Source organism: Apostichopus japonicus, chromosome 21, assembly GCF_037975245.1.
Source record: "Apostichopus japonicus isolate 1M-3 chromosome 21, ASM3797524v1, whole genome shotgun sequence".
Taxonomy (NCBI): Eukaryota; Metazoa; Echinodermata; class Holothuroidea; order Aspidochirotida; family Stichopodidae; genus Apostichopus; species Apostichopus japonicus.
Window position 1 is genome coordinate 4,579,477 of NC_092581.1, and position 27,993 is coordinate 4,607,469.

Below are 27,993 nucleotides of genomic sequence, written 5' to 3' on the forward strand. Positions count from 1 at the left end.
GTAATTTACAATTCTTAAAACGTTATCACACGACTGATTTATAACGTTGGTATGTTTTCTTTGATGGTTTGGAGGGTTTCTATTGTTGGTTATATCTTAAGCATACATCCCTACCGTTATAAAAAATAAGATCGATCGTTTAGTATGAGAGTGCAGTATAAACTGATAAGGTATCGTAGCCTATATATACAGGTGTATATATCTACACGCCTTCTGTTAAGCAATGCGTATACCATAACGGGAAACATATACAGAATTGAGCCTGGTATCACATCATATTCTTGTGTTCACATATAATATAGCTGGCTACGACATTAAGGTAAGTTGCAACTTTCAAATTCGAATACAACTATATACAAATATATATATATATATATATATATATATATATATATATATATATATATATATATATATATATATACATATATTCGAATACAACATATTTCCATATGACTGGTATATTCAACGTTATATATATATATAGGTCAACGGTCCCGCATGCTTGAGTCAGACAACTGCTGCTATATGGAGGTGGAAAAAAAACGAGGCCAAATAATAAGCCTACACTCCTAGTTTAGGAGTGTTAGCTCAGTGGTTAACGCCGGTGCCTTCCAATCATAAGGTCCCCGGTTCGAGACACTCCAACATTAATGTATATCGTCCAGTTACAGCTGGTATTTTGGCGACATTTTGACGCCGGTTAGAAGTGGTAAGAGAGACAGAGCCAGTACATACCTTGTGCAGTTGGTCCACATTACGCTCTATCATACCAATTATCAATTCAAAGACACATGTCTTACTGTGTGCGTCCCCCCTCACCACCCCAGATTGAACCCTCTTCCTCTCTCCCCTGTGTGCCACTTCGCCGTCCTTTCCTACCCCCCCCCCGACCCCTCCCCGATTTAGTTTCGGCACCATTCTGACGTGGGCTTTGTGAGAAGATTAAAATAAAACCTGATTCCAATGTGCTGTGTGTGATACGTATGGAGCGATTGCTGGAAGCTAACGAAGCCCGTGATTTGTAATTTAAAAAATATTCATATAAATTTATTATGTCAAGGACAGTTGACATGTGCAACACGTTTCCCTTCAAAATACAAACCTTTTCCTTCAAAATGTCCTCCTCATGACAAATATAGAAACACTCAGGACTAAAAATAATATATAAAAAAAACTAAAATAGTATATACTAGACATACAGATGCATCTAAATATAAAAATATGAAAAACAGTATATAAATATACCAGGCGTCGTAATTGAATCTTGGCGGGAGAGATATAGAGAAAGTGAAAAAAAACCCCGTTAAACACGAGCAACTCTTATCATGATTGTACATATCGAATATTTGTATTGAAGACCAAAACTGTTTGCACGCTCGTTTTGGGGGAACCGAAGAGAATGCGCAAATAACTCACGCTGTCGTGCATGTAGGTTTACTTAGTAACACTGAAAGATTCGCGTTATACCTCCTCCATGGTAACGAGTGAAGTACAGCAGTAATAATGATAGCAGGGTAGCTTCCTGGGAGAGGAGGAAGTTGAAGGGTTTCGCAAGCCGGTTTTATGTCTAAGAACAGAAAGTACCCGCGTACAATATGCTCAAAAAGCAAAGAATTATGCACATTTGGTAACCTTTTTTTTTACGATAACCTTTAGCTTTGTAAAACACTTTTTAGGAACAGTAATGATGGTTGTGTCAAGTAGAGGGTGAAACAGTGTTGCGCGAAAATATATGAGTAGGGTATAATGTATTCGTTGTTACTGGATTTGCTTACTTGACTATATTTGCTTATTTGAACAGATGATTTGCACAAAATGGAATTCATACAGCGATTTGAATTTGTAATTTTTTGATGGGGCCTCTGAATAGTGATGATGGTTGTGCCAATGCCAAGTGTCTTTGCACCTTTGAACGTATAATTTGTACAAAATTGAATCATATAGCGATTTTAATGAGCGACATAGAGACGGCGGATGAATGGGTTCGACGGGGGAGGGGGGGGGGTAGAAGAGAGATAACACGTGGCAGACATTCTTATATTTCATACTGAATGATTCATCATAATACATAAGTAGAAAAAATGATAATTTTAAGCTCTACACGTGATATAGAGATGTTCAGAGATATTAATGCTTCTTGCTGGCCTAAATTTATAATTAAACAAAATTAAACAAAGACAGTGAGAGAATAAAACATAAAACAGGTAAGAATATGGAAGAGAACGAACAGAGGAAAAACCGACCATTCAAGCCATTATTAAAAGCATGTAGAGGTGTTTATTCTTAAATTGTAAATAGTTCTGTTGAGATAATAAAAAATCTTTGCGGGAGATAAAGGATGGGATGTTGGTCCTTATGAATTGTGTGACGTTGCCATGAGTGGCGTATCATTTAATAGAGAAAATAACCTGAAAATTTAATCTCGTAGATGTGAGGTTATCAATTGGTAATAAGATGGGTTTGAGCAGGAGGATTTTCTAAACGTTGCGTTATAAGCTTATGACCGGTTGAAAACACGGAGCTCGCGAGAGGGAGGAGGGAGATGGGAGCGAGAGGTGGAGAGAGGAGGGATATGGGAGGGAGATGGGAGGGGGTCAGGGATCAACATAGGACTACAGTAAAATCATAAGCATTCAGGGCAGTGAAAACGTTCAAGGATTGAACTTAGGGAGGGATGACAGGGCGGGAGGGAGGGGGAGGGGGAGGGAAGGGGCAGTGGGTTAAAGAGGGTGGTAGCCTTGAGTATCGTCCGTTAATTTATACCATATGCCATGACGTTCAACCCAATAAATGTAATGACTGCAGTGTAAATTTGTCTTACCTGATCAAAGTGCCCAGGATGATACCCTAGTATCGAAGGCAATGCCATTTGGGTGAAAGACAATCAAATGGATTTAACCTTCCAGCATCCGCAGATTTCCAAATCAAATAAACTGGGGAGGATCCTAGATTGTAATGCGGTGGAGGGGGGTGGAAGGGGGGGGGTAGACTGACCACATGTCGTTGCATCCGACTCCAAAGTAGAGGGGTCGGGAAAATATACGTCAAATGGTACATTCCGAGGCATATTTAGGCTATAAATTTGGTCTTCACTCAAGTCTGTCCTAATTACTACAGTTAATTTGTGGTGTTGTGTTGTTGAAACTTGAAGGGGGAAGCGTACACCCACCCACCCACCCACGCACCCGCCACACCAAACCCCACCCCACCCCATCCCACCCTCACCCCTAACCCCATGTTCCCCGCCTATTCACCATATAATATATAGAAAACACAGACAGTGACACGTACCTTGTTATGATCTCGAAGTCATCAGTTGAAATTTACGCAGGGGAAACGCGATCTAAAAACTTGTCCTGTCAAGTACCTTGCTATCTGAATAACGATTATGTCTTGTATCGGCATCCTTATCTGTCTTCTCTGACAATCGCAAGAGATATCTATATATATATTCTTTGGTCATATTGCCGCTGGAAACTTTAAATATCTTCGCTGTTGCCTAATTATGCAAACCACAAGCGTTACAAGAACCGGTGATTGTGGGCACTTAATTTTTTCTTTTCTGGACTCAAGTTTTCGCTCACGTGTTCACGCAAGCATGCATTTTGTAAGTATCACATTTTTCTATCTGTATTTTTTGAATATTACATGCAAAAATATGCACCGTGCATGGTGAGCAAAAAAATGGAATTGATTGAATTTGGATATGCTCCATGTTTCTCGTTACCTAGATGCTGCGTAAGATAAATATAATGAAATTATATTAAAAATTATTATAAACACAAAAAATATTAAAAACACAAACCAGTATATAGTCAACTCATGTAAATTCTGCAGAAATTGGAATAGTGACGTAATTTGGTGACGTTTACACATTAAACAGGTCTAATGTGTTGTCTCTGTGTCATGTAGAGACGTATACGGTAGGAAATCTCGTAAGGTTATAGATGTGTTTAATAATCAAATAGCATAGCTTGAGAAAGCATACAAATCATCTGTATGAATTAATATGCAAATATTTAATATATTATTTGTATATCTCGAAAAATGGGATCTATTGATCTGAAAGGTAAGTTAGTTTTCACTAGCAATATGTGACCCTCGTGCCAAATCTTTCCGGGTCGCGAAAGAGTTTAATCCGGCCCGCAAAAGAAAGATATCGTCCCAAAGGCCTTGCCGATCCCAATCCGGTGTGGGCCGGAAGCTTACGGACCGGATAGGCTTGAGTACCCTACTGTCCTACCACAGTATATATATTGCTCGATCTATTTATAGTGAAATTGTAATAATCTGACCCTTTGATCCAACCACTGCATTTCTCTGTCCCTCGTAGAAAATTAATTGATAACTACTACACCTGAAAGCTTACATGACAGGTAATATAAGCGAACTTGGTTTACGGTACTTATGCTTGTTAGGCAGTAATGGTTAGGCTATGTCAGTTATGGTGGACGCTCGTGACATAAATAAATAGAAACATAACCACCTAACTTCAACATATAATACGTGGTCACGTATACTTCGCAACCATAAACTAAGTGTTCACAAGATCATCAGTATATAAATCGAAACAGTTTTTCTTTGGATGAAATTTGGATCTGTATGCTTAAAACAACTTTGGTACTACTTTCATGTAGACACTGTCGTTGTCTTTTAATGGATTAATCATTCGATGGGACTGCTTCCTCTGATTGTACGCAAGTGTATAGACACTACTAATTATAAATTCGCGATATATCATTGGTCACCGCTAAAACCAAGAAATTAACAGCGCTTCTATGAAGTACATTCGGTATCGTTTGAGCACAACGTTCCGCAAAGTGTTAGGCCCAAATGTACGACACATGATCTTCAGTAAGGACTGGGTTACCACCCACCGCCCCCCCCCCCCCCCTTCTCACCGCAATCAGAATCGGATGCTCAGAATGCGTGAAAACCAGCACGTACTATATATGTAACAAATTAATTTTGCCTACCTCCGTCGTGAAGGTTCGAATTCTGTGTAGATAAAAATTTCTTGCAACCAAATTTATTTTTCATATCTTAACGATAATAATAATATTTATCATTATAATCATAATAATCATAATACATAGATAATAACTAATAATAATTATAAATCAGACAGTAACTCTAAACCTTTGCCTAATTTCGTGAATGATCCATTGAATTTATTTAAGAACCTATTTGAATTTGATGTGTCACGTGATATTCACATGACTCATATTTGGTATACAAAGAATAACATAACATTGATATGAGAAACCCCCCTGGGAATTTCAGGGTGTATGTGAGTGGTCGGGTAATCAAACCAAGACGCGATTAAATTAAGATAACATCATGTATGTTTTATATAGGTTCCCCGTTAGGCTGCATTAATTTATTATGAGTTACAATTACACACTATAGGACTAGAATACAGTTCTGAAATGTTTGTGACTAAGAAAAGAATAAGGAAGAATATTTTTCGAAAAGAAGACCGTCGAATAGGCAGCTTATAACCCAACAGAGTTTTAATGATTTATTTTGTACTTTATGGCCTAGTAAAACAACAAGTGTTGAATAATTTTAAATAATGTCATAGGTAATTGTGTCAGCATGGACAACGAGAAAAACTACTTGGAAACATAGAGCAAAAATAGAAGACAAAAACATCCAGGCACAAAAATATACTTAAACTGAAATAAATCCTCTCTTTGGTTTTGTGAGCGGACCGAACTGGCGCTGTTTAATCCTTACGTTCTATTTCACAGTGCGAAACATTTTGGCTGTTTCTGAAATTTGAATATTCAATAATATGCTAATTACTTTAATTTCCAAAAGGAATAAGCACGGCTATTCTCTACGGATGTAGGGCAATGACATTTAGGCCATCTGTTAACATTTTTTTAATATTTTTTTTTTATATATAATGGCAGTCTTCGAAATGTTTTTAAAAATATCGTCAAAATTGTTTTGAAAATAAATACTTATCGTACATTCAATTTATGAATTTGTATGAATATTCAGCATGCACTGCCACCTCGTGAAACAAATGACAATGGTTCTGCCAATAGTATTATCTACTGTGTCTTGTGGAACCCAAGTTTTGGCAGAATCTCACTTTTCTTAGATGCAAATTAAATTGTCAGTTTCCTCCCTATAGGAATACTTTAACCATGCATTGTATCTCTGATGCTATAATATTTTTTCATCTATGTGAGAAATGTGATCTATATATATTTTGTTAATGCATGTGAATATCTTTAGGCCTATTTTATTTAACGCTTTGTACCGAAATGAAAAAGAAACAGAAATAGAAAGGCAAAAATAAAGTTTGAAAAAAAAGTTACAAATACTCGGATTAATTTATACTCCCTTTAGACAAAGATGACATCCAATTCGAAGAAGGGCCGCCATTCGTACCTAATGGTCGTTGCTGGGGCGCTGTTATGTATGATCGTTGGTCTAGGTGTCGGACTGATAATTGGCTTCCTGGTGGACCCCAAAGACCCCGGAGACAACCCCACGCCGAGACTAGATAAAAGAGCCGAATACAGAGAAGCTGTGAAAGCGTCCAACATAAGAGAAAACCTCAGGTACGTCATAACCAGCTGAATGTGTATAGTTAGAGTCCGTCAATGCAACTCAAAATTTATAGTATTTCTATAACAGTTCAAGGGCGTAGGAACCGGGGGGCTGGGGGCGCCAGTCCCCCAGTGAAAAATATGGGGGGCGGAAGTATCATTCCGCCCCCCGCTTCGCAAGTCAGAAAACCCCTTTTCATTTCCAAATGAGAAAAAAAATCTCATTTGGAGCACCAAATTGCATCTAAGGCCACCTGGAAATGCAAAATTATTTACAAAATGGAGTGGGTGTTGAAGTGTGCTATATTGCACCAAATTGCATCTGAGGCCACCTGGAAATGCAAACAATTTCCAAAGGGGAGGAGATCACCCCCTCCCCTTAGACCCCTCCCCAGGCCGGACATCAATCTTCAGCCCCCCCCCACTCAAAAGTACCTTCCTACGCCACTGTAACAGCTGCTGAAATTCATAGGCGAAATAAAAAACTTATGTTTCTGGCTGTCCTGACCATAATTTATTCTCAAACAAGGTGGAGGCGGTGCCGTGCTATAACTGTTGCCAATTTGGTTGTCGAAGGTATATAGCTCTTTACTTAATTCAAAATAAAAGGACGAAAAAAAGGCTTTTTAAGAAAATCTGCAGTTGATCATGTAACCTATAAATCTCAGCTAACGTTGTAACTGATAGAAACGTTTGCATTCAAGCACAGGTGCGTTTTAGTAGTGTTTATAAGCTACCTAACCCCCCCCCCCACCCCTCTCTCGACCGACCCATCACTCATCTCGATCTACATCGTTGACCCTCCCTCCTACCTCCCCCCCCCCCAGGGTATAAAGCTCTTTATAATAATGTTATGTTATGTCTTTATTACGACGGTTTATAGCGACATTCTAAAAAAATGTCATATTTACCGTTATAATATCGATTTTCTAAAATGTGCATCGTTCTTACAGTTTTGTGGATTTTGAGCTAACATACATGAAAGGGAACTGTAGCCTAAAATGTGACGTCATCAAGTGATGAACTATCGCACATCTAAGACAAAAAAGTGGGGGTGTGGGGGAACTTGGCATAAGGTTTCATATTTCTACTTTCATTCCATTGTCCTTCGAATCTATTTATATTCATTTGTTACTTCATCAAAATGGATTACAGACAAACGTTATGAAACATCCGGACATGACAAGGAACAAACAATAATAAAAAACAAACTATTAACAATGTTTGTCTTACCAAAGTATCTGCCAAAAGCAATATATCTTATTTCATATAATTGATGCTCTCATAGTGAAATACTGACAATTTCAAATCAAGGGGGAAACAGGAATAGAACACAAAATTTTGATCGCTCCGTAAACTATTTTTTATTTGCGTTTTTCAAGACCCGTCTTGAGCGGAAATGACACTAATGCGTCGATATGAATGTGCATGTATGTATTGTCTTATACCAACATCGGCTTGCCTGTTGTAGGAGATAGGCCTATAGCCAAACGCGGTTCGATTAGTGTATTCATTATTAAAATGGGAGTGTAGTATGAATACACATATGAACGAATGTCAATATTATGTCTAAATATCGAAAGAAAATGTGACGTATGATTAGAATGTGAAGGAGGATGTGAAAGAGAATGCAGAACGATGGAGGAGAATGAGGCCCTGTTTTGGGAATGGGGCCCTCTTTTGAAAGGGTATATGGGGGTGTGGTAGCGTACTTCAGCTGCCTAGGAAAAGAAAAAAAGTCTAACAAAACGATTAATACAAAGTTTGGGAAGTATTTTTATTTATGGATCTACAGAAATTAATGTATAGAGAGTTATCATTTGTGAGGAACAGTCTAGCTATTTTAAAATTTAAATTATAAATTGCTCTTAGGGAAGAATTTATAAAAATAAAAAGTTTAAGACTGGGAAGGGTAACTTACAGAGGCAACCTCTGATTGATGCCAAGGATGCACCACCCCACTCCTATCTCGACTCAACCTCACTCAATGCTCCCTTTACCGACTCTCCCATATACCCCAATCTGTTATCACGTAAACTTTCACATATAGTTACTTTCTGTGTACCATTTAAGAAACTTAAAAGTGCGGTAAAATGTCATTGTTTTTTGGTAACACGACATTTCTGCCCTTCCTTGCTACTGCTTTAATATTCCAGACAGCCTTCCTTTCCGCGAACAGGCTATCTAAATCAATAAATCAATATCGATTAATATATTGCCAGCATAGGTCACGTGCCCTTAAATGAGTTGTAAATCATGAAACTATGCTCTTCCTCCAAACACTATAGGGCAGGGGTTCCCTAGCTGGGGTGCATGAACCCCCAGGGGTGCGTGAGTCCATCCCAGGGGGTTCGTGAGACGTATCTGAAAGTCAAAACTTGAGTACTTTTTGTTGAACTAAAATCAGATATATCATACAATTTAGTAATGTACAAAATTTGTACCTATCGACAAACTCCACAATATTAAACTATGAACTTGATCTTTTACGAAGCACTGTTATGCGTATTATAGTATAATAATGACTCAGATCGTGTCTCGAAAAGTTGGGGGTTCGTGGACAACTCTGACATCTACAGGGGGTTCGTGGGGGATAAAGTTAGGAAAACCCTGCTCTAGGATGTCCCCCGGGAAAAAATGGTTGGAAGGTGAGGTGCAAACAAGGATTTTAAATAACCCACTTGGGAACGGGGATAGAGGGTGAGGGAAGAGCAGTGAGTTTTGAAGGATGGATAGAGGGGTGTATTGGAGGGGGGCGGGGGGGGGGGGGTAATGGTGAGGACTTAATTGTTTCGAGCTACCCTGTCTGTGTTTCACACTTCTTGAATAGAATGAAACAAAGGCATGCATGAGGGTGAGAAGTTGTGAATCTTTGTGCTACTTTCTGCTGTATATACATGCATGACAGCATCCGCTATGAAAATTACAAATATATATAAATAACTTAGAAATATTTTCATGTAACTGAAGATCTTTTCATGTCCCAGCTATATCGAACTTGACATTTTTCTTTTGGAAATAAATAACCTATTCCCAAAGTCACCTATAACATATTACAACGAGCACGATGACAGATTGTCACACCCACTGCAGCTCAATCTGTGCCCACCCCCCTTTCTTCTTCCCCCAGGGGTAGAGTTCTTAATTATCGTCAAGGGTAGTAAAGTAATTCTTGCCTGTTTTTTCTTCTTCTTCTTCTAGATAAGCCGTCTCCAATCGACCTCTTTCTCTTCGTCTTTCGTCCTATAGTCAATCAATCAATCCAAGTTTCCACTCTGCGATACCAATAGAAATCGCAATTATTCACCAATCGTTTTTCTTCGTAACCTATTGTTTATATTCCACACAAAAAAACCAGCGGTAAAAAAAAAAACGACAGGCAATCCGTGATGGGAGTTTGATTTGTTTTCTATGGTAGGAAACAATATTGTTTCCCTCCGAGGTCAGCCATAAATTGTAACCAGGGTCGTTAAATTCTCTCTTAAGTCATTCTGATTGTACGTATCATGTTGCCTGGCACCAAGCGAATTCGTCGTAAATTTTCATTTCTTGTTAAAAGAGAGAAAAGGCGAAATAAGAGGTTCCTAATGAAAAAAATGACCAGAAGTTAAAGATCGATGCTAGCGGAATTTTAATTTGAATACAAGTAAAACGAGGTCCTTGTTTAACATACAACTTTATTTATACAACAGTCTTCACAAGCATTTGCGATCAAAAAGTTGGAACAGTGCCATGTACTTGCACTGCCTTGGCCAGTTCTGGATGCATCGCTACAACGGCGCTATACTTAGCATAAAATACAAGTTGATGTAAAGTTCGCGATGCAGAATGAGTACTACGTATATCGATAGGCGTAGGAGGCGGGGGATTGCACCCCCCCCCAACCGGATTTTTTTTGGTGAAAATTCAGGCCATATGCTGAGAATTTTTCGGGCACCTACTGAAAGAAAAATAATTTGCAATGTGTTTTTCAATGGTTGAACTGATATTATTATGATCATTATTGTAGTAACGACTTCCCTAATAATTATAACCAATATGGAAGGGTATTAACACGGGAAATGATCGTATGTTCTTGTCATGCGATGTAATAGCCGATGCATGCCTATATGATATGCACATTAACATGTTGAACGCGGGCGAAAAATGTTGCTTATATTTTTATATCCCCCCCCCCCAAATCAAATTGGGCTCCTACGCCTATGTATATTTCTATGTGAAAAAGAAAACAAATATGGAAGGGGTTTCAACCAGGGTTCAGTTTCTATACGCTTTGAAGCTGGAGATTTCGATCTTGTAGACGGCTCTCGGAAATAACTGGTGAAACCTTATGAAAACCATGTCCATGCATGTATGTAAAACGGCAGTTTGTTACTTGAGGTACATGGCCAAACTCGGAAGTAAACTTGTCCATGCATTGTAAAAATGCGAGTTTGTTATCTTGATACACAGGCAGACACATGTATACTAGACAGAACAGCTAATTGCTTTCTAACGTCCCGGATCACCGTTTCGTCTTAGAATGATCTATAACGATACAAAGAATAATTGATGAACTTATGATTAGCGCCAGATTAGCCCCATGATTTTGTCCCTCCCCATGATATAAGTATTACCCGTGAGTGTTCACAGATCTCTTTGACCTTATAGGGCCCCTATACTGGACTCAAGAGCTTACTTGATCCCCCGGCAATGGGTATATGTTGGTCCCTTGACCTCGTGAGTCCTGATGCCATTATATGATCCGGATGTGGCAGGGCCGTCTTAACGCATGGGCCCAATGGGCCCTGGCCCAGGGCCCCGCGATGTCAGGGGCCCCGCAATCGTAGTAACCTCATGTCTTAATCTGGGAGGAAAACATATTGAATAGGCCATTATTCCTGATTGAATTCGATACTTGACAACTTGTGACGAGAGTTGGTGAAACACTTGAGAGTTTGACATTAAATAGTGGAAGATTACTCTTCTATAATGTATTTCAGCTTTTAGATATATCACGTATGTTATTCAGCTAAAGTTTTATCCTTTATGCGCGACATAGGGAGGGGTAGTAAATGCAGGCATGTCTATGCTTGAGCGATTGTCAAGGATGTCAATTTTTCACACAACTTTTTTCGAACTCACTTGATTGAGGGGCCCCGCTCCATTGCCGGGCCCAGGGCCCGGTGATCTCTTAAGACGGCCCTGGGATGTGGTACAGATCATCAGAGCTGTGTCCGTACTTTACCAGTAATGTCTACTAGAAAACTCAGATCAGAAATAAATATACTTCCACTTCAAACTTTACTTTAGAAAATAGCTTCTTAAAGTTTGTAGACGGGTGACCATTATTTTGTCGACCCTGGAATTCAATTTTGGTGCAACGCTATAATGATCTTAATGTACAAGTGTATTTCTGTTATATGGCTATGTGTTATTTAACCTTCTCTGTCATTATTTATGTTAATTTTGTTTGTTACAATTATATGAATAAAGGAATATGGGAAAGAAAGTACAAACGCGCATAATTACAGATCTTTATTAAATAAAAGCAGTATTGTTGCAGCCCATTGTTCTACGGTAGAAATGTTTATAGTATCGCCGCCAGCTCACTACATTTTCAAATTCGTTTTATTTCTTGGATTCCGTTCGATTAATCGACACAGAACTTAGTTTCTCTTTTCTACTAAACGCAAGATGGATACATTGTTGAATTTCTCCGAAGAATTGTCAAGGTGGCATCATTCTTGGCCTCCGGTGTTACATTTTATTGATTTTTCTGTCTCGTTTTGAGTCAGTTGATCAATAATTAGGAACATATATATATGTTCGCCCATTTTGATTGGCTAATCTTAACTTATATATAACGGTCTTTGAGATTGGTTCAAACGCTTTCATAACGACCACTGTCACAATGCGATCGGTTGCTAAGTTACTCTATATAACGGTCATTTGTCTGAACACGTCTTGGTTAGATAAACTTACATAGAGATCGTACGATCGTTGGAAATGAAATTTCAAGTGCCAAGGGGATGTTAAAGATTTCAACGCCTATGCGAATTTATTTGAGTTTAGGGGAGGGAGAGTTCTTAGCAAACTAATTAACTAAGTACTGAAGGACTTTAAGTTCAGTGACACTTCAAAATAAAGTCAAAGTACTATAGATTCATCATTTCCAAGAATGTAAGAGATTATGCAAACGTACATGGAGCAATTCAATGCCCGGCGAAACCGCAATACAAGAAAGGGTTTGATCGGAGGTGTGAAGGAGAAGGGAAGGGGGGGGGGGCGAGTGGTGAGTAGAGGAAAGGAATGTGGTTCGTTCGATTTATCAGGCATCTTTTTGACAATATGTGTGCCACTATATGTAAAAATAATAGCGAATTAGAAAGATAGGTTTCTATCTCTATATATATTGCAAAACTTGAAAATTAAAATGCAATCATTTAAATGAGAATATACTATCTTTATCGTATACTTTCCGAGCTTTCTCAAGCACAGCTTGAAGAGTACGAGATACACATGTACTCGCGCTTACAAAGTAATCGCAATGTGTTGTATGATAAATATTCATATTATTATGATAATAAAACATAATAAGATATTGAAAGTGATCACTGGACTCTGTTACCTTCATAGGCTATATTTGCTTACTTCGTAGAGAACTTACCCAGAAACCTCATGTAGCCGGAACGGAGGCGGATTTAGAGACAGCTCAAGCCATCAAATCAAAATGGCTGGAAAACGGAATTGACGAGGCTTACTTGGTGCCATACAGGGTGCTCCTTCAGTACCCACCCGACGACGAAAGTGCTGCAAATAGGGTACGAGTTGGTACACAATCCCTGCCACTTTTGCATTGTTTTCAAGTTAAATACGAGAAGCTTTGAATTGAAGTGAATTTTAGACATACAAATCCCCATTACTTCTTTCAATATATTGTAACATATTGAATTAGTAATTTTCCTTGATTGATATGGGTTCTGCTTATACACTGTTTCTAAAATATTAAAGCTTTTAATGTGACTTAATGTTAACTATTCTCAGTTATCAATATCGTTACTGCAAAATTAAAACTATGCAGATAAACAGAAATTTAAATTTAAATGTCTCACTCCGCAGTTGCACTGTTTGTTACCAGACACTGAAAAACTGACAGCCCAAACGAAGCTAGATTTCTTAGCTATTTAGCAGAGTGCTACATCAAAAGCAACTGTTTCATTTAACGTCCAGGGCCCTCGACATCACTTATTGTGGGGACGGGGAGGGGGCAACCCAGGCCAATGCCTTCCACTAATTTCCAAAACGTGATTCTTACGAGGGTATGTTGTCCCTATACATTGGTCAGCCTCTTGCCCCTCCCCCATTAATCTCAAACATGTGATGGGTTTTATTTGATTTTGGGTTTGCTTCTCATTTAACTCAAGAGGCTATACTATTCAGATCAATCCCTGTTTCAAATAGTACTTTTAGATCTTTTCATCTTAGGCTCAAATCCTAGATAATGGAGGAAACGTTGTGTTCGAAACCGCGCTGAAGTCAGATCCCTTGGGTGAAGACATCTTGACACAAGATGGGATACCAGCTCCGTTTTGTGCATACTCTGCCTCGGGTGACGTCACGGTTAGTATCGTGTCACATAACCCGATTTGCTTCATTCAGTCTGTTCAATTAGGTTATATTTTTTTTAGGTTTTACATTTGTAAAGCGCTTTGAGCAGCTTTGCTGATTATGCTCTATACAAATATTACTTACTATTATTATATGATTATATTCTGAAGTCAACAGAACTTCAGTTTTACGTTTTGTTTTAATATTCAGTAATTAACATATATCATGACGCTTGTTTGTTGTTACTGCCCACGACATTTAAATACATGCAGGAAAATATTGTGAACTGGTTGACCAAATACTTACAAAGGAAGTGGTTTTCTACAAAGTAGAGTGCCGAAAAAAAAAATTGTGTTTCCCTAATTATCATAACTAGGATTAATATCTAAGTGCACCTGGACAGGTATCCTATGGGTAAAATCAACAGCTCGTGGTCTTGTGTTGCCAGAAAGCTACATTATACAGTCATTATTAATTTTAATGAAATTAATATATCACTTAATAATATTTCAGAAAACAATAACATCAACTAGAAAAGTGTCGTATTGACTTGTATAGTCTTCTTGGCAAGTTAAAATAATGACACGAAGTGCTGTCCTATTATGAGGTTCAGTTTTCAATAATTCCATCATGTACCTATATATATATATATATATGTTTTTTTTTAATGAAATTGTTCCATTTGAAGGGTGAACTTGTCTACTGCAATTATTGTACATTGGACGATCTCGAGTACCTCAGTAACACCCTCCTCCCTGGTGTCAACCTCACCGGTAAGATCTTCATCTCTAGGTTCGGAGGAACTGGAAGATCCACCAAGGTAAACATTTAAAGCCCAACTATGTAGACAACAATTTGTTTTGGGATTTTCCATTAATTTGGGAGTTTACATACCCATAATCAACATGTGTAAAAAAAATCTTAGAAAACCTACTATAACCCATCAAACTAAACGACCACAAAAATGGACATTTGGGTAGTCACGTGACATGTACCTCTGAAATGTCTGAAAACAGAGATTGACCCAAAGGAGACTCTGGTCAACGTGTGACGTCATCATTGGTAAACCGCGAAAATCAAACCGCTGAAATATGTACTGTTTATACACAGATAACGAACAATTGAACTGTATTTGACTTCCAATTTCGAGCATTTGAAAAGCTGTTCCTTGGCTTTTAATGAAGTAAATGGGTATTGACCAATCAGGAATTGGGGCTGGTTCGTGGGGGGGGGGGGGTAAGGGGGTATTTTTATGCAAGTTCCTTGTATAACTAAGACTGGGCAGGGTATGATGAAGATGGGGAGATATTAACAGTTAGGAATAGAGACAAACATGAAGAGTTGAAGAAACGCACATCTTGTACTAAGCCATAGCAAATCTCTTTTCTGAATCATTCTGTAAAAACTCTTATTTTAATTTCACTCACATTGGCCAGCTACCATCTTTACTCCTTTCTCACCACGGCTTCTTACTTGAGCCTGATGTTATACTTTTGAAGCATTTATAGTATAATATATATGATACCGGTGCCTTTCAATCATAAGGTCCCGAGTTCGAGTCGTCCAAGATTAATGTATGTTGTCCAGTTGTAGAGTTGTTGACAATTGACAATTCATAATCATGGACGTTAAATATGAATCTAAGAGACTGACTTCGGTCAGCTTGCGGCTTTGATAAGCCAATGATAGCTTCTTCGCGAGTTCCTGCTTGCAGGAGGATCTAAAATTCATATACATATATTGTATATTCAACATGGTCACAAAAACAGAATATTGTAAAGTTATGCAAAAAAGAGCTACAAATTAACAGTCGTATGAGCTAATCACAACATCACATTATTATCACAGCGCGATAGATTATTTTGCGACAGAAAATGCACAAAACGGCGCTTTTTCCGTCGCATTTATCGTTCACAAACAAGAACATATCTTACTGATATTTGCTAAGGAAGAGATGCATAACTGAGCGCTGATCATGAACCTACTTATTCACATCCTGGGCTCCGTTTGCAAATATCTATAAGACATATTCATGTTTGTGAAGGTTGTATATGTTCATAGAAATTTTCTTTCGGATATACGATTATAATATAATCTGTGATAATAACGTGATGTCGTATAAAGAACGACATACATATTTATAATATTGTCTTCAGTAATGCATTGTTCTCATGCTTATTAATATTTAGGCCTATATAAATATTCATTTTCTCTATCCCATCGGCTTATTATTATTTTCTTTTGGTATTCCGTAGGTTGTAAACGCACAGTCCTACGGTGCTTCGGCACTTTTAATTTACTCCGACCCAGCGGACTATTCGGTGAACGCCAGTCTTGGTTTACCGTACCCCAACGGGCCGTTTCTACCACCAACGGCTGTTCAACGAGGGTCAATATTTGTGGGAGTTGGTGACCCACTCACCCCAGGCTACCCCTCAACTGGTGAGAATTGGCTTAAACCAGTTATTTTCATTTCAGTACTAATATCATATTTTGCTTAGAGAAATTGCAATGAGATCACAGTGTATCTTTTAACAAAACTACCTTGGATTTTATTTTTCAAAGGTGATGAAAATTACCGGAACGTAGAGAACAATCGGGTTTTAGCATTGAATGGTATAGTCTTGTATTGTGTTTTACTGCACAAAGAAACCTTGTAGCATTATGTTATCAGATGCTAAGGACGTAGAAAAACAGTATTTAACATAGATCGCAGAGTCAAGTTCAATATCTGCAATTACTGCCTTTTACACCATCCTTGAATGTGAAGGGACGTCCTTTGCTTAAGGTTTATAGTGGATTTATCGGTTGATGAACATTGTTAACAATTAGGTGCACATTTAATGGCCAATAAGATCCGTACATCGGCTTTTGTCAATTTAAGTATTCTTATGCAAGATTATATATATATATATATATATATTGTGTTTCTTAAACTTCCGAGTATCTCAGAAATTCTTTTCAAGTTGGTTTACTATGGGGTGTATTATTATTCAGAATTTTTGCAGTGTGCCTAGTGGATATGTAAGAGTCATTGTATTTAGGGCTAGGTAGCAAACACATTGTCGGCGCCGGATTAGTCTCTTTGTACTTTTAAAACTTAGCTTCAAAGTGGAATGCAGAGTAATGTGGATAAAGGATTAAGGTAAAGGATGCATCAAGTTGTTTGGTTTCCGTTCCCATGCTCAATCTTGGGTGACTTTTCTTACAAGTATATAGCGTTGTGTATATAGAGAAAATGGCGATTGAAACGGGACAGAGGGAGCTCAGTTGGAGAGGAATATGAGAGTGTGTCCCAGCTCGATAAAGTCGGTAGTACTTTTCGGTTTGTGAAACTATTGTGCAATATTTCAACGCTGCATCAGGTGTGCCTGGGTAATTATGCAGGGACGTCACAGCCACCAAGCGCACAGTCCATATTGCAATGTATTCTCTGGATTATATATTTGAAAACACAAATGATCATTGCACCGTTTGAGCATAATTATGTTAGTGATAAGAAAATCTTCCGGTTTTTTAGATGGTGCTTTCCGATTGGATGAAAGTGATGCTGGACTGCCCACAATTCCTGTTCATCCAATTAACTACGGCGACGCAGCTAACCTATTACGGTTTGTTTCTTATCCTATCCGGGCCTTTTGGTCTCATTTACATACGTTAGGCTATACTACTAAAGCGTACATTGATGCGATTAAAAAGTAAACTTCGTAATTTCACTTTTCAGTACAATACAAGATAACAGTAATTATAATAACTATTTGTTTGATTGTTTGAGCGCTGATATATCGAATACTCAAAGTCATTGGTTGAAAAGTGGTATGGTCCGTCATTTAATGACGGACCATACCACTTTTCAACCCAATGACTTTGATCAAATTTTAACTGAAAATGTTATTTCCCCAATATTTCACATTTTTCAGACGCCTAACAGGCCCTCGCCCTCCACTAGATTGGCAGGGAAACTTAGAGGGAGTCAATTATGAAGTTGGTCCAGGCTTTAAAGGAGTGGATTCTGGCAGGTAAACATTAATATTGTTTTTAATTTATGCAATTAAAGTCAAACAAGGAAAATTGTCAAAGCAAAGACAGTAAAGTAATATTGTCACGAAAGTTTGCATAGCAAGAATAAAGTTGATGCGCAATCCTTTTAGTAAAGTATAGTTGTTTAAAAAAATACGTTTAGTTCCTTGGGTCTCTATATGTAGCATCGTGCTAAGATCTGCGTGCAGGTGTGCGGCTACCATGTAATCTCGCCTTAGGTATCGTGATCGATCGGTATCCGAATGGTACACGATTGTAGAAACGTCATTCATTATTTGACTGTATTTCACATATTTTTGTAATAATACTTACGTTGGCCATAACTGTTGTTAGGCCTACAATGGTTAGGCCTACAGTTAGGCCTGCATATATTTCGATTTTCTTTTTGTATTATTATATTCGTATTCACATGTACGAATGTAAGTATTACGTTTTTTTTTAACTGGTTTTTATTCTATTTTCTAAAATTCCAGCTCATATTAGCAGGCTATAATGGTTGTATTTCTATTTCGTTTTTAGGCAGGTTCGCGTGGTTGTTAACTCTTACAGCGAACAGAGGTTGGCGTACAATGTCATTGGGTTTATTCATGGGGAGATTGAACCTGGTAAGTATATACAAAACATTAAACAAAACGATAGGTACGTATACCTACGTCTATAGATAGTAAGGTCAATCACCATAGCAACAGTATCATAAAATGCTTCATAAGATGGCGGTAAAAGTATATCAGAAACAGACATGTGGGAAATTATGGGCAAATTTTGAAGGAGGAAAGACAGACTATTTTTAAACTTTGTTTGTATTTATATCCGTCATCTTTATATAATTATTTATTTTTTAATCAATAGATCGATATGTGATAATTGGAAATCATCGAGATGCATGGGGTCTCGGTGCTGTGGATCCTACCAGTGGAACCGCCTGTTTACTTGAGATCACACGGGTGATAGGCGACATGAAGAAGAACGGTAGGCTATAGGTGTAGGCCTAGGTTATATGTGACGAACGATGTTTATGGCAGTGATAGACCAGGACCCTTTTGGGGGTTGTTTATTATGAAGATAAATAATTCTGGTTTATTTGCAAAAACAATTTAATATTTTGCAATACAGTTTAGTCATACTGACTAAAACATAACAATCATTACGTTTTCGCATTGGATTAGGGAAAGAAAATTTGACAAATAATTATTTTTAAAACCTGAAGAAAAAGTTCTTACAAAGAATTTCTAAGATATGCATAAGGTATTCTACGTTATATTGACAGAGCAATGTTTTCTTTCTCCTAGGATGGCGGCCTCGACGTTCCATCGTATTTGGCAGTTGGGGTGCGGAGGAATATGGACTTATAGGGTCAGTGGAATGGACCGAGGTAAGAATATAAATGGTACCAACATGTTATCGCGAATTGCATGTCACCCATAGAGTTTCTATAGTTCATGTAAACGCTTATAAGAAAGTAATATTCGGGGGAAGGAAGGGGGTGGGGGAGGGGGGTGGAGGGGAGGGCTGGGCTCATCGTACATACCACTACGAGCCATGATTGCATTGCTTGTGTAACGTTATAATGTTATAAATAAACCGAATGTTCAAGGAGATTCTTTCGTCATTATTACAGGAGTATTATCATCTCCTGGGCAGCCGTTCAGTGGCCTATTTAAACCTCGATATCGCCGTGGCAGGTGAGTGTATTACCATCTTGATATAAACCTCATCTGGTTTAGTCGTTTCATTCTATCTTTTGCAGGGTTCTCTAATATGAATGTTATTATTGTACATGATGCAATTTACATGCTAACTTCATCGTTCATTGCCAGTGAAGATTCCTGCAGCAGGTTGTCAAAGTATCACACAAAAATATAAATAGCCATATCATCGTTACTTCTGCGCATGCGGGAATTGATACTCAAGCATTACTGCATGAGTCTAACAAGAAAAGCTCCTATATTTCTGTTCAGGGTTGCAATGTTGTCTTAACGTTCTTCTGATCCACGAAATTTATTGGTACATTATTCATAGGTTGAAACATTGGTTGTAGAACAAATCGAGTCTATATACAGGGGCGTATCCAGGGGGGGCGCAACAGGCGCGCGCCCCCCCCTATTGGCCGTCACCAAAAAAAAAAAAGTTTAGCAAAAAAAAAAAAAAAAAAAAAATTGATGACCTTTATGTGAGATGTCGGTGATCGCTTAACCCCCCCCCCCCCCCTCCCGTATGCTTTATTTTTTGTTTGCCAAAAAAAGGTTCTGGCGAAGTTCGGTGGCATAATAGTTTTAGAAACATAGATGGTAATTGTGTTTGTATTATCACTATAAACACTAAATGACATGCCAGCCATACTAAATTGTGCATTTTGTGTCCATATTTACTGGAAATGTTGCTTATTATTAAGGTCGAAAAATGGATCACATATGGCCATGGGCGGCGATCCATGGTGGAGGGGGGATATATCCCCCCATGAAAATGGGTGGAGGGGATGTAATGCACCATATCCCCCCCCCCACCAAATGCCAGGGATAAGAATATTTTCATGCCTACATTTATGCATCTTCGTTAATGTACGGCTCTTTTTTAGCTTCATTTCTCGCCTACCATAAACGCAGTGCGATCTTTTCAAATAAAGCGTCTTTATAAAGCAAAAATAGTTGACTGTAGGCTTCATTGGCCCTATAACAACAAAATGTATTATTGCGCCCACGGTATTGATATAGTACATATATGCACCCTCATAGTATTCATATAGGCCCTATAGTAGGCCTACACACGTACATGTTCCCTCGAACAGCTGAGAATCTCATGTAACCAGGGTAATGCTTAATACACGTTTCACCTGGATGCCCTAGCAATCGGTACCTAGGAATGTAACTATGTGTAATTGTGTATTGCATGTGTACAGGCCTATAATAGCCTGCATGAGGCCATTTTCTTCATCGAATAATATAACAGAGCTCTCGAACATTCTAACGTTGCGCCTGAAACAAGATTGACAGGGGCAATTTTCCCAAAATAACACCCAAAATTAAAAAAAAAAGTATTTTGGATCCTGATTATGAGATATTTCGGACATGACATCCCTATTTTAAAGTTGGGTATATGCCGCTTGGAAACCTCGGGAAGTGCCGTTTCCGGCCATCTAGAGGGTTTGTTAATCCCAAAATTTTCTTGTACGCTTCGCGCCAACTCATGGTGGCGCTACGCTTAGATAGTCAACAAGGTCATATCCCCCCCCCCCCCACTCGGAAGTACGGATCGCCGCCTATGCATATGACACCATTTTGCATTTCAGCCCTTCTTTGAAAGCAAAAATTGTACACCCCTCCCCTTAGGCCCATCCCCCAGGACGGCGATCATTCATGCCTGGCGCCCCCCCCCCCTATTGGAAAATCCTGGATACGCCCCTGTATATATATATATATAGCAGATGCATGTTCTCCGAGATTGTAATGTCATGACAATTACACACCGTTGAATACCTATATGGAGAATGTTAGTTTATTAAATTCTGAAGCCACCGCGACTTAAAATTGGCTAAACTTTGATAAAGCCTTCGAACTGTTCGACTGTCATTTATTGTTTTCGGCGTTGCGACGGTCAAGGTGGCGTCCAGTTGACCAGTGTTCGACCGGCATTATTAAACTATTCAAGTAAATTTTAGTGACAGTTACATGACTTCGAACACTTTGGAAGGATATAATCCCCAAGAAAATACTTTTGAAATCTTTCAGTTTTTTTTTGTTATCATTCTCAACATTTGGTGTCTCTGTTGATGACCTGTAAAGTTTAATAATTGATAAAATCACATTAAAACTTTATCGATTACCACAGGAAACTATATCTTCCGACCAAGTGCTTCTCCTCACATCAGCCCCGTCATGATTGAAGCTATGAAAAACGTAAGTATAGACGTAAAATTAAATTACTAAAGGTGTTAAACTATACATAGGCAAAGGTATAGCGTGACACATGGGTGCATGAGTTGGAAGGAGGGGAGGTGAGGGGTTGGAAGGAGGGGAGGTGAGGGGTAGGGGGTGGGGGGTGGTAGGGCATGGGAGGACAGGAGGGACGAGCAAAGAACGTTCATGCACAGACAAATTGACTTTCTGCACTGTGCTCTGGTAAAATTCCGATATGCTGTCAACACAGAGGCGTCCAGAGCTGGTTCGGGTGCCGCACACCAATTATATCATATCACGGGTCTCCCTTTTGTCACACTCTACATTTTTCCTTCAGTTTATTATGAAAATTCGTTATCCTGTGCCGCATATTCTCCCAGGCCTCTCCATATTTTCGCGGAGCCCCTATTGACCCAGGCCCGGTACTGTATTGCCTCGATACGCCTTTAGTTAGGCCTGTATACGACCATTTCTTCAAGCAGACACATATATGAATATGTACAATTATTCATTATTCTAACCTTTGACACGAAACAAGCGTATATATCAATGAAGCAAATGGTGTGCATGTATGGGTTGAGGAGGGGACGTGGGAATGGGGGAAGGGAGAGGAATGTAAGAGAGGGGTGAGTGCTTTGACTTTCACACGTGGTCAGTGCATCCGAACAAGTAAAAGAACCTTAAACTGAAGACAAATGACCGGAATTGACCTTTGATCTTATTCCGTTTCTACTTTTAAAGGTACTGGATCCCGCCCCCAGTTATGAGGGCCAATCGATTTACGACAGCTTCTTAAATAAATCTGATTATAACAAAGACAATTTGGACGAATCATTTATGTGAGTATACTTCGTAGAAATACTTACATATTTAATTATATCAAACAGTTTTTCGATCGAACTTCGCCAAGTTCTTCTCCTTCTCTCGTTTTGTTACATTTGTATGCAACGGATTTATCAGTATCGTTTTTCACGCCACATTCGAGAAAGGTGCTTTCCCGCACTCGCTCTATATAGTTACGAGTTAAATACCACATTTTGGGAGTCCCATTCTTTGGGAGTCCTTTACTTTGTTAAGCTTGTATTGGCTTTTTAATGGACTTCACTCCACATTTAAATATTTATTATCTGTGGAAAATCAAACAAACAATAAACAACAAAAACATTTTGCATCAGGGTAAATCTAAGTTTCAGTAAACCCAGATAATAGCATATATTATTGGTTCTAATATAAAGTATGGCTGTTCGATCTTTCCTTAATCATTTTGGCGACCCTTCCGTGGGTGGACTTTGTGACCTGGGAAGGAGTCGAGGAGATATGCCCGTCTCCTTGAAGAAATTGTTTTGTCATTAAGGGTGCTTTGTTGCAAACGGTGTTATTTTTTGGGTAAATGAGAATTATAGTGTTTTCTTGTTAAGTAGGCCTAACTATAAAAATTTATAAAAAAAATCAAGTAACATTATCATTAACGTCTGGTACTGAAGAGTCTATGTCAAGGCTAAAATCCCGCCTTGCGTAATCATTAAAAGAGCGTATAACATTTCGAATACAAATACTGCCAGACGCCTTATACACATTGCACGTACAGTTTTTCTTTGAACTTTGTTGATTTCATTAAACAATTCTTAGCTACTTTCTTTGGCTTATGAAATATATCAGAGAAGTTAAACTATCTTTCTCATATATTATCTGCTCCGTGTATAATTATTTTTGTCTATTAATGGTACACAAGTTTCCATTGGATTAGAATTCTAACTTTAAAATTTCAAGTACACCGCATAGGATTATCCCCGTCATCATCATAGCCATGAAGCTTTACGTACCCGACTACATTTATGTTATGTCGGCGTTTTATTGTCCAGGGTTTTAGTATTAGTGTCAGGTAATAAGCAGAAATTTAGATATTGTTTTACATTAATATATTTTTTTGCACCGTTTTTCTTAGCATTCCTAGAATAGGAGCCGGAAGTGACTACTACGGTTTTGTGTACGGTGTCGGTGTATCGTGTCTTAGCGGTTATTTCTTTTACGACGCTGTAAGTGTACCTCATAAACTGTTTCTGATATTTCGGTATAACGGTTTTACATATTAACCTTGTTAAGTAGATTTCCTTTACCAGACATTCGTTTCCAGACCGTTATAAATGCCAATTTTTGTAGACATGGTCATAAATATATCAAACGTTATATGTAGGAGGGCGTTGTGGTCAAGTGGTGAAGCCAGTGGACTTGTGATCTAAGGATTACAGGTTCGAGCCCTGACCAGATCATTGCGTTGTGTCCTTGGGCAAGGCACTTTATCTCCATTGCCTCTCTTCACCCAGGTATATAAATTGGGACCTGCGAGGTGACTTGTAAATATAGTTGCGTGCGCCGATTTGTGGCTGTACCCTATGGGAAGTCCCCCAGGGGACACGTGGCTGTGGTGCACTGTGGTGCCCCAGGAGAGATTGTTTGAATTGTGCACCCTTTGGTGTGTAGGTGTGACAAGTTACCAATGACCAGGGTTAAGTACAGCGCGGCAAGACTTTATTGTAAGTTGCGCTATATAAGAACTGTTAATTATTATTATATATATATGATGTGTGGGGCAACCCCCAGTCCACAAATAACACATCATTCCATATCATTCTTTAGCTTATCAGGAAATAAACATTAACCACTAGTAATTATTAATTGTTCATCAGTTCAGGTGACTGGCGTAAAGGTTAGCACACATACGATTACATCAGCGGCACCCTGAGGTCAAAGGTTGTTGCATGCATTTCCCCAGTTAATTTTCGCGGTTTATATTTACTTGAAATTCTTGTTTAGCGATGCTCCAGTCGATGCATTGTACGATGTTGCCGTTGCTAGCCTATATGTTTAGTATTGAATTTTCAAAAAAGGAACACCCTTTTTTATACCACGTGATGTATCATCTTCGTAAAACGTTATTTCATGACAATCATAAGACTCCCCTCCCCCCACCCACCCACTCCCCACCCCTCCCCTTGCAGAATACTTTATCTTAATTTTAATTTCCTTTTTGTTTTACTATAGTTTTCCTTTCATTCTCTTTTTACAGGACACGTACCCCACAAGCTTCTACTCGTTGTACCACACTCAATACGAAACCTTTCGACTTATGGAAGAATTTATCGATCCAGGGTTCGTGTCTCATCGGGCCGTTTCGCAGATTTTCGGAGATATGTTGCTGAATTTAGCCGATAGCCAAGTCATTCCAGCAAATGTTATTCATTATTCTAATTATTTGTTCCTTTATTACAGTCGACTAAACGTGACTTCCTACAGGGACAAACTCGTGGATCATGGATTATCAATGAGTTAGTATATACAGACGAGACTAAATATATAGACTCTTTTTAAGTTTGATTCAAAGAATTTATGGAATAGGAAAAATTAAAGTTTACGTATCATCTTTGTAAATGTTTTCAAGAGTAAAGCGTTAAACATATTTGTCAAGTCTGGAGTGCTCTAATAAGGCCAACAGTATTGTCCTCAAAAGGTAAGCTTTCTGAATGTATAGTATTTTAGTAGAAAATTATCTGAAAGCTGAAAGCGCTTTTGTTTATTTTGTTTACTTTTTTATGGAATATTTAGTCTTCCAAATTATTCTAATAGACGTTGAGGAATTGCAAAAGTAGAGGAGTCAATATTTCAGTGAGATTAAAACTGCTAGTTTGAAAGTCAGTGACCATTTTTTTAGTCTTTCTAGCATATTCATGAATAAAACTAATACTCTTTTAGGTATGGAGGAATATACCTACTGCATATTCAAACTTTCCATAAGCCTATACCACTTTGGTAAAACAAAGATGCAATGACGTCACAAGTTGTGATTGACGTCATCTCCACAGTTTATTTGATATCGTTTGATGTTCATACATTGTTACGTAGATATTAACAACAATACCATCCTTGTAGATATGGCTGTTAATTTCACTGAGAAAACAAACGTGTTACTGAAAATGAAGTGACGTATACGCCTGAAATTGTAATTAGAATATTTATATCTTTCTTCAACCCCTTGTAGCGTACTTAGAGCGTGCACTCCTTGAGTTCATGAGGACAACCGACACATTTCAACGAGAAATTGTACCGTCCGTGGATAAAAACGAGTAAGTACTACAGCCCCCCCCCCTCACGGGGGGAGGGGTGGGGAGATATTGGAGGGGTTAGACTGGAGTTTGTTTATGTAGGTACTATTAAAAGCCGAACTCTTGATGGGTTTATTAAAGAGTACTCACAGACGCCTAGATGAAAGCAGCTATAGAGAATATATACCTACTGCATATTCAAACTTTCCATAGGACGATACCACTTTGAAAAATAGTAATTAAAGGCATTTCATAAAAAAACATAAGAAAAGGGACGTAAAGTCGTATAATGCAATGGAACCCAACATAGACACGAGGACAACTGGATACCTTATACACCCTTTCGCTCCTATGTACCTAGGCAGTGTGTAACACCCCCCCCCCCTTTTTCCCCGTAACATTTTATGCTAATTTTGGAGGAATCTAATGAATATTGTGTATCGGACCACCTATATCAATTCGGACTTCCTATATCAGACATTATAAACAAACATTTTTTCTGTTTGCAGTCCCCTTGCAGTCAGGGCTATTAATGACCGAATCATGTTACTCGAGAGGGCATTTCTTGATCGAAACGGACTTCCAGGTCAACCCACCGAGAGGTACGTATGGTTCAAATCATAGGGGACCCCAAAGTTTTTTTTATCAAATTGTTTAATATAAATAACCCGCTGTAATACATATTCATGAGATGCATATATACTCTCTTTATAGACACACGATTTTTGCGTACCCAAAGAACCAGAAGGCTCCTTACAATACGTTTCCTGGTCTTGTCGACGCCATAGAAAATATAGACGAAAATGACCCGGATGCAGATTGGAGCGAAGTCGAGAAACAGTTATCGATACTAAGTTACATCATTCACAGTGCATCGAGTACACTAAAGAGAGAGGGGGCGTGGACAGAAGTTATGCCAAATGGAGTCTAAAAAAAATGATAAATTTCATGAAAATAACGGACAAGAGACATAAGAATATGATATGACTAATATGTTGGTTCGAAAGAAATTAATCACAGAGGGAGAGGGGGGGGGGGGAAGCTATCCGTAAGGATAGATCGAATAACCATTCCTATACTACTGACGTCATTGTATGAGAACCGACGCATATATTGAATTAAAACAACACAAGTGCCTGGGGAACGTTAAAGTGCAATGTTTGCTTTTAATTAACAATTAACTGAAAATGAATCACAAATCAGAAGAAATTAAAGGGGAACTTTTTTTCGAATGTATTTTTTAAACAAACGACATTCTTTGAAAAAGTTATGCAACATTTGGAAAAAAAAAGACTTCATATGGTTTTGTGATTCCCAAGAGCGTGTATCTTTATATTACTAGTATATAGTACGAAATATATTCAGGCTTTAAACTGTAAAAGAAACACTTTAAAGCGAATTAGGAACATGTGTTAAGAAATTGATGATTTAGTTTTGATTCCAAACTGCACATGCGCAGATTCGAAAGTAAGATGATAATAAGAAGAAAACTTGTTAATTTGTTCAATGTTATGATAAATTGAAATGATCAGAAAGTTTATCAGAGTGGAATAGAAACAAGACATGTTTAACGAATTTAATTAAAATTTATTGTGAAAATTTGGATTAAATACAAAACAAATGTATATAACTTCGCCAGTATTTAAAGGAGTAACCATATTCTTCATCAGTTTTTATTGTCGATTTTCATCACGTAGTCAGTAATTTGGCTTTTAATTTATATTCTAAATACTCACATTTCCAAGTGTTTTACAATTTTATATTAATTTTACATGTTTCATATCGCAGATTAATTAAACT

General features: G+C 38.1%; 1 protein-coding gene across 2 annotated transcripts; it reads left to right on the top strand.

The window, feature by feature from the left end:
• The first annotated feature begins 158 nt into the window (after positions 1-158).
• Positions 159-27,971, top strand: LOC139962504 (N-acetylated-alpha-linked acidic dipeptidase 2-like). 2 transcript variants are annotated; one of them, XM_071962529.1, is made up of 19 exons: positions 159-319; positions 6,367-6,581; positions 13,210-13,372; positions 14,037-14,171; positions 14,848-14,979; positions 16,415-16,601; positions 17,680-17,770; positions 18,080-18,178; positions 18,720-18,805; positions 19,050-19,169; positions 19,490-19,572; positions 19,819-19,882; positions 22,026-22,093; positions 22,835-22,932; positions 24,039-24,129; positions 25,161-25,419; positions 26,130-26,214; positions 26,703-26,795; positions 26,908-27,971. In XM_071962529.1, the coding sequence occupies exons 2-19, from the start codon at positions 6,373-6,375 to the stop codon at positions 27,122-27,124; spliced, it is 2,280 nt and encodes a 759-aa protein (XP_071818630.1). In that variant the 5' UTR covers positions 159-319; positions 6,367-6,372; the 3' UTR covers positions 27,125-27,971. The 2 variants fall into 2 exon arrangements, with proteins under 2 accessions (XP_071818630.1, XP_071818629.1); XM_071962528.1 differs by lacking the exon at positions 159-319 and adding an exon at positions 3,458-3,610.
• Positions 27,972-27,993: the final 22 nt, after the last annotated feature.

Bases quoted from the DNA above. Each gene is read 5' to 3' on its own strand.
- LOC139962504 (XM_071962528.1), top strand. From the start codon at position 3,509: ATGCAAACCACAAGCGTTACAAGAACCGGTGATTGTGGGCACTTAATT. The intron at 3,611-6,366 runs GTAAGTATCACA...TACTCCCTTTAG, and splicing joins TTCACGCAAGCATGCATTTT to ACAAAGATGACATCCAATTC. The intron at 18,806-19,049 runs GTAAGTATATAC...TTTAATCAATAG, and splicing joins TCATGGGGAGATTGAACCTG to ATCGATATGTGATAATTGGA.